At 47.9% G+C, this 13,942-nt stretch overlaps 1 protein-coding gene across 1 annotated transcript in view; it reads left to right on the forward strand.

Moving 5' to 3' along the window:
• Positions 1-13,942, forward strand: part of LOC119406764 (putative protein kinase C delta type homolog) — a 59,040-nt gene that overhangs the window by 13,300 nt on the left and 31,798 nt on the right. The window contains exon 3 of the mRNA XM_037673495.2: positions 232-593. Coding sequence (XP_037529423.2) covers positions 232-593 — 362 coding nt within the window. The remainder of the gene's footprint in view (positions 1-231; positions 594-13,942) is intronic.

The raw sequence follows: 13,942 nt of genomic DNA on the forward strand, positions 1-13,942 counted from the left end.
AGAAAATAATCTCATTATATATACGTCAAACGTTATTTTCTCATCACATATAATGATAAGACATACAGACACGGAAAGAAATTACCAGACAACATACAAACGCCGTTCGTGGTGATGGTTTTGTTCTCTTGTGCCCGCGTCTTACGTCTTACCTTCTTTCACAATAAATCCCTACCAAACAGATGAACTTTATATCGTCGTCTCATCTATGCTCACGTCCTTATCTCTCAGATATGGCGACCTCTCCGCCAGCAGCGGGGACACCCGGAGGAGGCGGCGGAGGCAAGACCCGCGCGGCTGTTCCCGGAGCTCCGGAAGAGGCATCGAAGACGCCTGCTTTGCCAGCCTCGCCACGTCGGTCATCGACCATCGCGGACCTCTCAGAGGTCCGGCAGCAGCTATACTACAAGGAACAGGAGCGCAAGGAAGAAGAGAGGAGAGCAGAGGAAGCGGAAGCTACCTCTCGGCCTCCACTTCCGGGCAGCCGTTCGGCGCCGCAGACCCCGACGCAGGAAGAGCGCGTCAAGTTCCGCAAGTACAACCTCACAGACTTCAACCTGCTCAAGGTCCTCGGCAAGGGCAGCTTCGGCAAGGTGAGTTCACAGCTGATGAGCTTACCTTTAATAGAGGAGCTATTCATGCCGAGCGTTGGTCCGTCCGTCGCGAACAGAAAACACCGTTCGTTGCCTAGCAACCGGTAGCATAGCTTCGCGCCTGCTTCAAGAGACCAGACACGGCTCCGCCGAGCTCCTGCCAAGTGCCGGTGACTGCGCATGTGCTGTGACGTCCCCACTGCGCTCCTGCGATTGGCTTCGCCCAGCCGCCTAGGGCTCCGCCAGCCGCGTTTACATTAGAGCGAGTCGACACCAACGCAGACACGAGGCAGACGCAGACGGTCGGCCTACGAGTCGCCCGCCGACGATGTCGCCGGACCGTCTGGTCACACTAGGCCGACGACGACGACGACGCCTCCAAAGACAGCATGTCCTAGTAGTCTAACATGATGGCAGACCAAAAACATCAGCAAAATGCATCGGCCGACGTGTCATTGGAAGGTCTTCGGGAGATCGGTGGGAAAATACGCCTTGCCCAAACCAAATGCGCGACGCTTCGAAGCTACAAGGGGAGATCTCGGGGCAGATGACGGAGGCCTCCTTGAGCAGATCGGACATTTGACAATGGGCATCTTGCGTACCTCTCCGACGTCTTTTCTTCGCTTCCGCTTTCTTTATACGCACCCCGCTCCGCGACGCAGCGGGATGTTGCGGGTATGGCACCGATTACGCCGAGGGTTACAATGGTAGAGAATGGAGGACGGCTTAAATGAGGAAACGAGCGCACCAGGTGGTCCCATGTTTGAATTTTGGTCGGTGTCGACAAGAGCTAGGAGCATTACAAGACGCGGACGGCGTCTTCCAAAGACGATCGGCCGACTGTTGGCGTCGTTGCAGTATAAATAGCACGAGGACACGACAAAAGCCACTCCCGGCGACAGTCGACCGAAATCGGCGTCGTGTCGCTCTAGTGTAAACGCGCCTTAACGAGACGATTAGCCTTTGACGGGGTCGGGGAAGCCGAGTTTATATTGACCTTGCTCAACGTGACGTCTCTGCACAGCCTCGCTGCGACGAACTGCTGCGGAGGGCCACGTTGGTATGCCTTACCGACACGTGGAACAGTCGAATGCAGATCGACCATTCAAAACTTGGGCGTAACCTCGAAACGTCAGGACCTGCTAGGTGCCTATCAGCTCCGCTGTTTTTAGCCTTGCGCCACTAGTGCAAACTACGCCCCGCTATTATTGCTATTGCAATTATATGGACACCCTCGGCGGGTTTTGCCGTCGCGTGCCGTATTTTATATATATATATATATATATATATATATATATATATATATATATATATATATATATATATATATATATATATGTGTGTGTGTGTGTGTGTGTGTGTGTGTGTGTGTGTGTGTGTGTGTGTGTGTGTGTGTGTGTGTGTGTGTGTGTGTGTGTGTGTGTGTATATGGGTCATTTCATGCCAAGTGTCCCGGACGTGGCGCTCGCACATAGCAGATTTTGCTCAGAAAATTTGTGGCTTTTTCCCGTGCCACATAGAGTATTGTGGCAAAACATTGTTGCTCGAAAAAAAATTTGACGATCATGGCGCCCCCTCGAATTTCGCTTGTATTTGTTAAACCGTGCCTTATAGAAAAATGTGTATAAAATCCATTTTTTGTGGGTTGAGCTTCGAAACCACGCTTGCGCCATCGCAGAGGTCCTGTTTAGTTGTCCTATTCTTTAATTCCGAAAATCTTGTGTTTCACTACCAGCTACGTATCTTCAAAAACTATGAAAATCTTCAAAGTTCATGATTTTTTCTTCAGCTATCTGAAACTATCCCTAACCAATATAAATAATAGTGTGATTTTCAGGAAGGTGTATTTTAGTATAAAAATGTTTAGGGGTAAAATAGACTTCAAATCTTCCCGAAAAAAATTGTGAAATTAGAGAAAATATGCGATTTGTCGCATGTTTGACCGTATTTTTCATACTGATGCGGTCCAAGTAAAAATCCTCGTCATGCGGCGTATCCATTAAGTATTTCTTAATGATGTCTGAAACAACCCGAAACGGAACTTCCCATGTATCTACCCCTTGAAAGTGCCGCCGCAAGCGAACACGACATGGACTACATGAGTGAATAAAGAAATGTTACCTTCTTGTATAGAAGGCCAAAGTGCCCGCTCTGGAATGTTTATACGAACGGATATTGCGCAAGACATGGCAAGATAATATTGCACCAGCTATCGTCAGCTGGTTGGCATTACAAGGGAGATTGCTACATTTTTTTCTTACGGAGAAGAAGTTCCTAAAATTTACTTGCGTGAGAACGAAATTCATCTTCTTCAAGTGGATACCCTCAAGAGGCGGGTGCTTCTCCAAAAAACAAAATTTCCGCTGACAAAGTTGTTGTTTATACTAAAAAACCTCCGTTAGTTAACTTTTTTGTAATTACTGAACAAAACACGCTGTCGGAATTGAAGCCGGTAATAATTACCTCTTGTTGTTTTGAGACTTTTTAACTTCTCGATTTTTTTTTTTTAAACGATGCGTTCGGTCTGCCTTGCCTCAACTGGCGGAGGCTCGGAGCATTGACCCAGTACCGCTCGCAATATGTGTTAAACAATATAACTGAAACAGTACCGATAACCACATTCGTAACAGCAAAGATATGGGCGAGTTGGTACGGATGTATGATCGGAAATGAAGCAGCGCTTTTTGTTTTTGCACATTTCTTTGTTTTGTCTGCGGTTTAAATTGCGCTGTGCAAATAACTACATTCTCTAAAGGAAACCACTCAGCTGACCAGCAAAGCTCGCACTTTCTGCGACTTACAGCTCTGATAGAGGCGTTTTCCAGCACCACTCTCGGAAATCGTGACAACGCTTATCTGAACATTTGTGACATTCAAAAAATAAAATAAAACAGGCAGTGACGCTTCCTTTTGCGCGCTCTTTTCTATATATCTACAGGCATTAACTTTCTTCCTCTCTACGAGAAGCAAACTCATTGAGTTTTTGACAGATGCCTAAAGGTCACCCTCTCACATTGCCTCGAGATTGTTGTACATACTTTTTGGTGCGTTAGTTTGATAGCGGAAAGTCGATAGGCGAGAGACAGGCAGTGAAGTTGTCCTCTTCACAATCTAAATCTTCCTTGAGAAAAAAAGTATGTGCTGCAAATTTAAGCGCCAACTCAGAAAGGAATAGGCTTTCTTGTGATGTCGCGCCGAGCTTGTCAGTCAGTTCAAACAAATTTGAGGCAGCTTGTTACAGGCAAGCGTGTTTCCCGGCTGAAAGATTAGAGTCGCTTCGCCGTCGCGGAGTCGCGTTACTTGTTTGCCGATCTTTTGCGAGTCCGCGATGCGTGTACAGATATAGGGCCGCCGCAGTGCAGATCGCGGGATCTCCGGCCGTGGTATGTGGCCGCGGCGGTCCTCGATCATGCGTCGTCAATTTTCTCGGCCGGGGAATGTCACCGACGCGGCGAGCGCGGACATCTAAGTCTGGTGCACTGCGGCGTAAGCGTGACGCCTCATTTTGTCCGCAAGAACAAGACAAATGGATCGGGCGTGGCGGCATCTGACTGCTGGCTTGTCTACCATACGCCGCGAGAAAGCATCAATCATAGGTGGGGGGGGGGGGGGGGCAGACGCAGAGGGGTCCACTGCTGACCCAGATGAGCGCGTCACCAAGAACTCGGCGGGGGTTGTGAGAGCGCTAGAGGACGGCCATGTTACACAAAACTTCCTATGATTTCTCTTGTTCCGTAGTTTACTGAATAAATGTTCAAAACACCGATGCCATACCAAATATAAATACATTGAAACAGCCCATTATGTATTATAAATTAATTATTTTTTTAGTTAGTTAGTTAGTTAGTTAGTTAGTTAGTTAGTTAGTTAGTTAGTTAGTTAGTTAGTTAGTTAGTTAGTTAGTTAGTTAGTTAGTTAGTTAGTTAGTTAGTTAGTTAGTTAGTTAGTTAGTTATACGAACTGCGGCTATGCGGGCCATGGAAGGTCGTTAAAATTGTCGGGGAACAAAAGCCTTAGCGCGTAGCCCGCACATTTTCAACACTTTTCCCCCTGTGTATAGCCAAATATTTTAAATAAATACTCTTCTAAGCTGCACACGCAACATTTTAACAGTTAAGGCTTCACTTTAAGCGCCTTCCTTTTATCTGAAAGCGGAAAAAGAGTCTTTCCTTATTCTGGCACTGCATAAAAAATCCACTTTCTGCTTCGGCGTTAGATATTGATAATTGAAGTGACCGGAAGTTTCTTGGGTGCAACACGTGCTGCTTCTATCACAATATTGAAACCGACCGAAAAGGGCAGTGCCACTCGCACGTCGGCCTCCGTGTGTCCTGGTGTAGAGCTATATTACACTAGCGTCATAAGTATAGTAAGAGAATTCGTAGCTGTGCTAGTTAGCTCATAATAATCAGCTGCAGAGCCAATAACGTATGGGCCATGCCATAGAAGAACGCCCACTGCGTGTGTGTTCTGTGTCCCGTAGCTAATTTGCGCTCTGCAGTACACTATCGTGAGCAGTAGGAGCGGGAACAGGCGAACGCGTGGCGAATCGCGGTGGCCGCTGTCGGAAACGAATCGGAAGGGACGCCGGGCCCGCTAAATGTTGACACACCCGCCTCGCTATTGCTGATAAAAAACTGGAGCTGCTTGCGTATAATGGGCCGCTCGCAAGTATGCGGCTGGTATGCCATGCAGAGCGTGGCAGTGTGCTGTCTATGGCTCCGCTGAAAATACCGCTTTTCCATTCGCTTTGTGTGTGCGTGTAAAACTTAAACATCAAGACACAGCAAAATATGATTCTAAAAAACAGTACTGGTTTTCTCTGCGCGTGAGCACTGCAACGGGCGCTACAATATCAAGCTGTTATTTATGTCATATATGTCCTGCGTCGTAAAAACAGACGGGTGGTGGGAATGACAGCAGTTCGCGGAAACGCGTCATCCATTCTACTTCATTATTTACAGTGCCATCCGAGTATCGGTCGAATTGGGGATTGAGGCATATTTCCATGGGCTCGTGAAAAAGTGATCTGAAAAAGTCGTGAAAAAGTGATCCGTGTTTCAAAGAAACGAAGAGCATCAAAGTATATTCAAGTAAATTTTATTGCGAAAACAATTATATGGACACTCGAGGCGCATTTCTTCCGTCGCCGTCATGATCTATAAAGTCCAAATCGATCACATTGTCCTGCGCGTCGTTGTTCAATGTGCGAGCGAAAGCTTGCGGAGGCTGAAGACGGGCGGGACTCAAGGAGAGATGAAACGCTCTGGCCGGCTTTGTCGGGCGAAGGAGAGTGAAGGAGCGATGCAGCCCCTGGTGAGGCCGGGGGGTGGGAGGGAGAGGGGGTAGGGGGCTGCATAGCTCAGGTAACAAGTGCGAAGTTTGATCGAGCGGGCGTGGGCGTGAGCCCTATATCGACAAACATCAGTGGACGGCTCCTACCCGTGTACGTTCTGTGCTCTCTCCGCTTACTTCGCGCTGAGGCGACATACAGCGCGAAAACCACTTCGCACCGTGGAGCGGCCGGATTCCCTTATACGCCAGCGTTTTGTAGAGTTACGTTAAATCGGATCCTAAAGGAGTTCGCTGCTAGCCTTACTTCATATAGCGTTCGGATTTGCTGCTGTCGCATTCATTGCTTCACCCTTGTGGCGAAATGTGACTTTTATTTTTTAGATGCGAAAGCATCTCTTGCTCGGGGGTATGTCCCGCTGCATGGTAGTCCGCACTCACACTACGCGTGCGCAACTCTCCTCCTTCCCTCTCTCCAACAGCTGCGCGTTACTCTCTCCACTTCTCTCCCCCCCCCCCCCCCCTGCTTGCGCTTCTCCTGCGTTCTCGCTTCTACTCTCGCGGTGCATGCGCTACTCTTCTCCTCTATACTCGGCGACAACTTATCTTGACAGTGGAGCGAAGGCTACGGAGGCGGGGCTTCCGCACATTCGTGTTGCTCCGCAAGTAGTGCGGCAGCTTGCGGCTGATTTCGGTTTTGCTCGCTCTCAGTTTAGAAAAAACATATACACGAAAAATCCCAACGGGGTGACATTTAGATTGTTCAGTGTACATTTTCGCGTAGTAATACGAGTATATTTTTCTTAGAGAGCTTAAGAGCACGTTTGCGGCCGCACACTGGCCCACTACGTCACGGACGCCATGTTTACTTGGAAAACGGGCATGCTGAAAAGGTGGTGCTGTCTAAGAAATGGAAAGAAAAGGAAAGGATTATTGCAGAGTGAACAATAACTGTATTTTACCTACAACTTCCCGCAACTGTTTGAGTCTCATAATAAATAAAGCAGCATTTATTTCAGCAAGGCAAATCAGAGAATTATCAGTAAACTAAAGTACTATTTTCTGGTGCGGTAGCAGGCATGCGCTTTGGTTCTGTAGCTTCCACAGTGCTGTCAAGAAAAGTTGTCGCCGAGTATAGTCTCCTCTCCTTCAAGTGGTAGAGCGCTGCGCGCGGTGTCCAGCGCTTGCTTCGGTTGACTCCCCCGAAATGCGGCCTAGACATGCCGAAATTCTCTCCTGCGCAACGCCGCGATGACCGCTAGCGCATGCGCGTCCCCTCCCCCTCTCTCTCCTCTTCTACGCTGCCCCCCTCTCGCAAGCCTGTCGACCGCGTTGCCAGCTCGCCCTGTGAGAATTAACGGCCAGGCTAGAGAAAACACACGACGCGCGTAGTGTTCCTCTTCGTGTTCCACGACGCGAGGTTGGTAGCATGCCCAACGAATGCCAACGAAACGCGACCGTGCTCCGGCTTCGGATCGCCTCATGGTCCCCTTTAGCGGGAGATGGTGTAATTTTTTTTCTCCTTGTCTGGGCTCTTACCGACTTCACTGAGTATATCCCACGAAGTCATTAGGAGACCAGTCAAGGATCGGGTGGGTTAAGTTAATCAGTCACATTTAGAGTTTATCTACCACTAAGGAGCAATATTGAGTTGATCGCGAGAAATATAACATGCCCGGTTACAAATCTTGCAAGTAAATTGTCCTGATGTCATTAAAACATTTTCAGCAGATGCGCGAATGCCCATATTACAATATCCTAACGAGGAAGCCCACAAGCGCAGAATATTTAGGATGGGAAAGTTCGATCCGATTGGAAAAACTGATTCTATTAAAATGATTTTTGTTTGTTGGATAAAGCCGACGTTCGTAACTCAACGTGCTGTAAAGAGTTGTGAACTTAACATCCTTTACTGGTTGTATAAACAGATAAAAAAAAATCCTTCACAACAGTGCTTTCCCAAGGCGCTGTTTTTTCGCCTCTGAACAGTGGCCTACAGCGCGGACTGTTTTAAGGCTGAAGCCTTATATGCCTCATCAAAAGCGAAAATTGAAGCTTCATCAAACGCGTCGGCGTCCCGCGTCGGCGGCGTCCGGGGCGTCGGGGACAACACCAGTAATGCAGAAAATCATGTGATGGCGTCATCATGACGTCACATGATGACGCCATCACATGACGTCTCAGCCTGGCCAAGGGTGGACCGATCACGGAGGCAGTGCTAAATCACGTTAGGCGCAGAAAGCCTTCGAGGGGGGGTGGGGCAGGACCAATACATCGACAGAGAAGAAAAAGAAATGGCTTTCGCCTTCTTGTCATCTTAGGTGAATGCGTAAGACCCTGTGAGTTTTTTACATCGAAGCTCTCTTAGACTACCCTGGGCCGTTGACGTAACGTAACGCTGGTCACATGACCTGAGGTGCGAGAGTGATGCTCTACGGAAAAGGGGGGAACCAATGAGGCGCGAAAAGCACCAAAAAAAGTGATTAAAGACAAATCTTTGTGCGAACCTCTTGCTTTAATGTCTCACTTACGTAGTTTGTGCGGGGAAATCTAGAAATAAAGTACTGCTAGTTCCACGCCGTCTAAACCGTCGACCCGTAACCACGCGCCTAACTCAGACGAAATAAACTAAACAAGAAAGAAGAAACTTACACAAAACTTAGAAATAAAGCGGGAACTACGGAGGTCCGAGTGAAAGTGGGAGAAACAGCTTCGCTGTTCGGCGGTTTTCGTGAAACTGGCAGCACGTTTTTTTTTTGCCTTCATTTTGCAAGACTGCACAGTTTGGAATCACGATGACCTCCTCCAACTCTAAACTCTGCTCTGCAGTCCAAAAGGGATAGCACGTCTCGTACATCGTGCATATCTCACGCGCCATTTAACCCGCTATACTTTGCAGAGTTATGCAAAGTGCAAACGTGTTCCCGCGAGAGAAAACTACGTCACTGCTCTTTTTTCTTTTTTGTTTGTGCGCGACGCAAGAACGACTTGCTGTGCTCCGCAACTTACGCCTTTCTTTTTGCAAATTTTATTTTGCTTCAGTACACATTTACCTTTCGTTCTTTTGTGTCTCTGTTTGTCCTTTGCGCAATCTCTCAATCTCTGGCGGGGCACATTTCGTGCTGTGAATAGACATAAATACATACAGACGCGCCCATGCTTTTTGTTGTTGTTGTTTTTTCGCACTGCCATATTTTATCTCTCTCTTTCTTGTAACCTGAGGAGAAATGTCAAGTTGCCACGAAGAAACACTGTTTCAGCAGTCCGTGGCTCTTGTGTCAGAAGCACCCTTCATGAAATGCGGCTAGAACTTTCGAACTTCAGCAACGCTCTGCTTAAGTGCGGACCTTGCAGAAGTGCAGAGTTTAGCGAGAGAAAATGCGCAACACCATTTAAGATACAGCTGCATTTGCGTTGCAAATGTAGTGCAATGTAACTCTATCGGTCACATTTACTTCCATCGTTTATAAGCTGCATTTGCTTTCTTTCTGAACAATAAGCGACGCAGCCTATGGAAGCGCTGGAACCAACGTTACTAGAACAAACTCAGTTTCAAAGCTCCGTATCTCCGCCAGCGGAGGAGAGTGGTCCGAACGGCGGTCGCGAGAACTAGCGGCGCTGCAGTTCCGTCTTGCGCCACTATCGGCGCGCCGTCTGCTGCCACGGCATAACGCTGCGGTCCGCCGCGCAGTTGCTCGCGGCAACTGCGCGGCAACTTTCTTATTGTACTAGTTAGGAGGATACTTAGGTGGATATGCATAAGGTCGTCTGTATGCATTGGCCCGCGTGCGTTGTTCATTGATTGGCTAAGAATCGATGTTCGGTCTATATTGCCACGCCCCACTTCTTGTTTTATTTTGATGTATTCGGGTTTGACCAGCAAGGACGGTTATCAACCTTCGACGCTGTCCGCGAAGCAGTGTTCGAGAAGCTTCGCGATTGTAGTAGATCGTTTTGGTAAGATTGCGCGCTGCACGCGAATGTTCCAGCTTTGTCGAGAGATAACGCCGCCACCAGCGATATCGCTGGAAGTTCGATAGCGCCTGTATAAAAGCCGACGCGCTTGACCGCTTGTCAGTTGATCGACGGTCGACGCTCTGTTCGCCGCTATCAGTGTATTGCTGTAGTTTGACTTTCAGTTTCCCGGCCACAAGTTCGGCCAAATAAAGAGTTCCATCTCGGACCTACTGACTGCTGCCTTCGTCGACGTCACGACCCTGTGACAATATTGAGCTGTCTACATTGCGCTTAACTTCCAAGCATAGCAGTTTCTAAGCGAATGAGGGTTTTCAGCGTAATTTTTATAACTACCACCACAATTTTAGCCGCTGCCGTCTTATCTAGACCAAGAACAACCCAACACGTTTGTAAAAGCCTTCATAGTGTACAAAGAAGCGTACTTACTCGAGATACAAAAACGTTCTATAAAAACAGTACTCATGTTTCTACAATTATTGAAAAAAAAACTTTCTCGAAAAACATCAACGCTTTGCAATGTTTACAAGACACGTTTTCGCGACGGTTAAAGGCATACTGACCCAAAATCGGAAAATTTTACGAGAACTCGGTAAATAAAAATCTCAGTGTGCGATTACATCGAATAGATGGTCGTCTCTGAGCAATTTTTTCAGCGGATAGTTGTATTTCGGTGTCTCATCTTTCTACGGTGCATTAAACAATTCGAACAGAGCGGCCGTGATGTGAGCACCGAGCAGTTATTCGCGCGTACTCTGTCGCTAGGAGAGTCGTCAGTATTCAACTTCAATTTTTCAACTTCACCGAGCAGGTGTTCCATGCCCGCAGCACTTCTTACACTGTACGACAGCCGTTTGCGTTTTCGTGCTGTAGCCGTTCACTACGCAGTTAACTGCTCGTCAACTACAATTATATTTTGCACAAGTAAGTCTCCGTTCCCGAAGCAAAGTGTGGGATTGGGCTAGTTGGTATTCCATTATTAAACTGCTCAGCGCAAGAAATTTGACACGGTACACATAGAAAAGACAAGGACCAGCGCTGGTCATCGTCTTTTCTATGTGTACCGTGTCAAATATTTGCGCTGAGCAGCCCGTTCCCGAGCCGGCGATTGTAAAATATTCCGCACATCTTGTTCAATACCTCGTCGTAAAATCTCTCGAAAATCCACTACTTTGAAGGCATAGCGACAGCTGACAACTGATCGAATGTTAGTGTGATGCAACTCTCAATCTCGATAGCGTATATAGGTAATCGCCTGCCTTTCGTTTTGCTGTTCTATTTCTGGAGCAGGGGCGTAGCCATGGGGGGGTTGTGGGGGTTCAACGCCCCCCCCCCCCCCGAAATTTTTCAATTTTGCTTGCGTATATATACACGCACACATACAAACGCACGGACGAACATACATAAAGTATGGTTAACCCCCCCCCCCCGAAAAAAATTTCTGGCTACGCCCCTGTTCTGGCGGGCTCCTCCAAATTGGGCACCGGGTTTCGCGGGACGCCGTGCGCCTTGGAGGGGGGGGGGGATTTGCGCCTAAACCCGAACATTTTGGCTTTGAAATTGGGGTGGAAGTGCTAGGAACAAGCGCGGCACGGCACCTGGCCCGAGTTCCCACTTTCCACGTGCCATGGGATCAAAACGTCTTGTCCCGCAAACGACACGACGATAGTGCTTACAATGTCGTCACTCTCAAAATGAACGTCACAGACCTTGCGTTTTGCAGTAAGCTTTCTATCTTTGCGATGCAAAGCTTGAATTGCGTAGGGTCTTTTGGAGGTCCGAAGAAGTGTCGTGAAGCGGATGTCGTCGTTGCGGTAGCCGCTCTTACAGCCCGGCGTAAAGCAAGTCGGCATACCGCAGTGTGAATCTGTTCGCCCTCGTTACGCTTCGTACATCATGCACGTGTCTTCGTACAAGACGCTAAGCCTGCTCAAGAACAGTCGCAAAAATGACGAGCTAACAAAGCGCAGACGACGCTGTAAACCACGTGCGCTCGTACATCGGCGGCGCCGATCACAAGCGCCAGCCGCGGGAGCTAGACGTGACTGCAGCGCCATTAGTTCTCACGACCGCCACGCGGACCGCCTCTCCGGCGGAGCTTTTAAACTGAGTTTGTTCTAGTAACGTTGGCTGGAACTGCTTCGTCAACCGCCGCCAGAGTCTAGGCACCGCCGACGTAGTGCTACGCTCAAAATTCGCATCGGAGTTTCGTAGTCGACAATAACTCTTGAATGCCTCATCAAACAAGAAAATTGGCCGTCGGCGTCGGTGTACCGCGACGTCGGTGTCAACATGAGTGATGCGTCACCATAAGGCGTCATCATAACGTCAAGATTGCCAAAATTTGAGAAATCATCATGATGTCACTGTGACGTCACATACCGTGACTACATGATAACGTCATCGTGAAGCGTGGGACGTCACATACCGTGACATTACATGATAACGTCATCGTGAAGCGTGGGCCTATCTCGGAGGCAGTGCCGCAAAGCCATTCAAGATGCAGAAAGCCACGATGCCTCCAATCCTGGAGGCACTGCAAAGCCACGTTAGATGCACAGAACCTTCGTGGTTGAAGAGAGCATTAGGGCAATCGACTAAGAAGAAGGAGAAGAAGACGCAAAAGAATATGGCTTTCGACTTCAAGTCGTCTTAGGCAAGTGCATGACGGGTCCTTTGACTGTTTTGATTTGTATTCGTTTTCTCTGCTGCTTTTTCGCAGCAAAGTTTTACATTCGAAAGTATAGCCGCTGGAATATTCCTGAATAATGTCAAAAAATAAAACTATCAGGGTCCCTTGTGCATTCCCGTAAGACGACTCGAAGACGAAAGCAATCTTCTCCTTTTTCTTCTCAGTCGATGTATGATCCATCCCCGCACACCTCCAAAAGCTTTCTGCACCTAACACGGTTTTGCACTGCCTCCGTGATCGGCCCACCTTTGACCAAGCGACAATGTCCTGTGACGGCGTCATGATGCGACGTCAAGTTATGTGGCGTCGTGACAAACCCATAGTGATGTAATGAGACGTCACAAATCTGGCGATATTTGACGTCATGTTGACGTCGGATGGGGATGCCACCGCTCACTTTTCTTGACGCGCATAGAGGGGACGTCAGAATCTGCTCTGTGCGTTCCACGCTTGAATCAGCAACTTTTTAGGGGCGAAGCTCCTTAAAGCGGCACCCGTTCGTCCCTCGTAGTCGTAGTGCGTAACCAGTCGTAACGCTAGTACCAGATCTTGACCTCCAAGGTGGTGCCGGTGAGAGATTTTTTCCTGTGCGTTGTTTGAACAATAAAAAATTCGCAGCGTGCGCGTTAAACTAAAAGCCCATTCTTCTGTCTCTCATTCCCATTAGCAGTCATTGGCATGTTCCAGTAGGAAACGTTAGTAGAAGTGTAAGTGTTAGCTAAAAGCCGATTCTTCTGTCTCTCATTCCCATTAGCAGCCATTGTTTACCTCCAAGGTAGTGCCTGGTGAGATTTCTCCTGTGCGTGATTAAACAAAAAAATTTTGTTCAAACGCCGGTGATTGATGAATAAACCAACGAAGACGCCACAGATTTTTCTAAAAGCAAAACGAAAGGACGCCAGATGTTTCTAAAGCAAAACGAAAAAGACGCCAGCTGCTTAACGAAAGACGCCAGATGTTTTCTAAAGCAATGTTTTCTAAACAATGAAAATTCACAGCGTACATGTAAAATTAAAGTGAGCTGCAAGTCGTCAAAACTCTCATCGAAACTTTAGTATAAACGCGCCCGATCTCAGTCGGTGATGATGTACTGGGCAGAATTCACGGAAGATTCACGGTTTACCGAGAACCTCCGCAGCTTCGCCCATCATCATTCACTCCGTGGATATGCTGTGATTTTTCTTTTCACTCAGTCCCTACATGTGCTTCCTGATGCGGATGATGCGCTGTTCGTGCCATTTTGTCTCCTGCGACGTACAGTCAAAGCGCATATATCGAACTCCCAAAAAAGAAAAAAAAGCGAGAGAGACATTACTTCGATGTATCTATAATTCAATATAGGGACTTTTAAAGGGCCTAAGAGAAACAATGAATTGGTTTAGATTGATAC

Source organism: Rhipicephalus sanguineus, chromosome 10 (assembly GCF_013339695.2).
Source record: "Rhipicephalus sanguineus isolate Rsan-2018 chromosome 10, BIME_Rsan_1.4, whole genome shotgun sequence".
Classification (NCBI taxonomy): domain Eukaryota; kingdom Metazoa; phylum Arthropoda; class Arachnida; order Ixodida; family Ixodidae; genus Rhipicephalus; species Rhipicephalus sanguineus.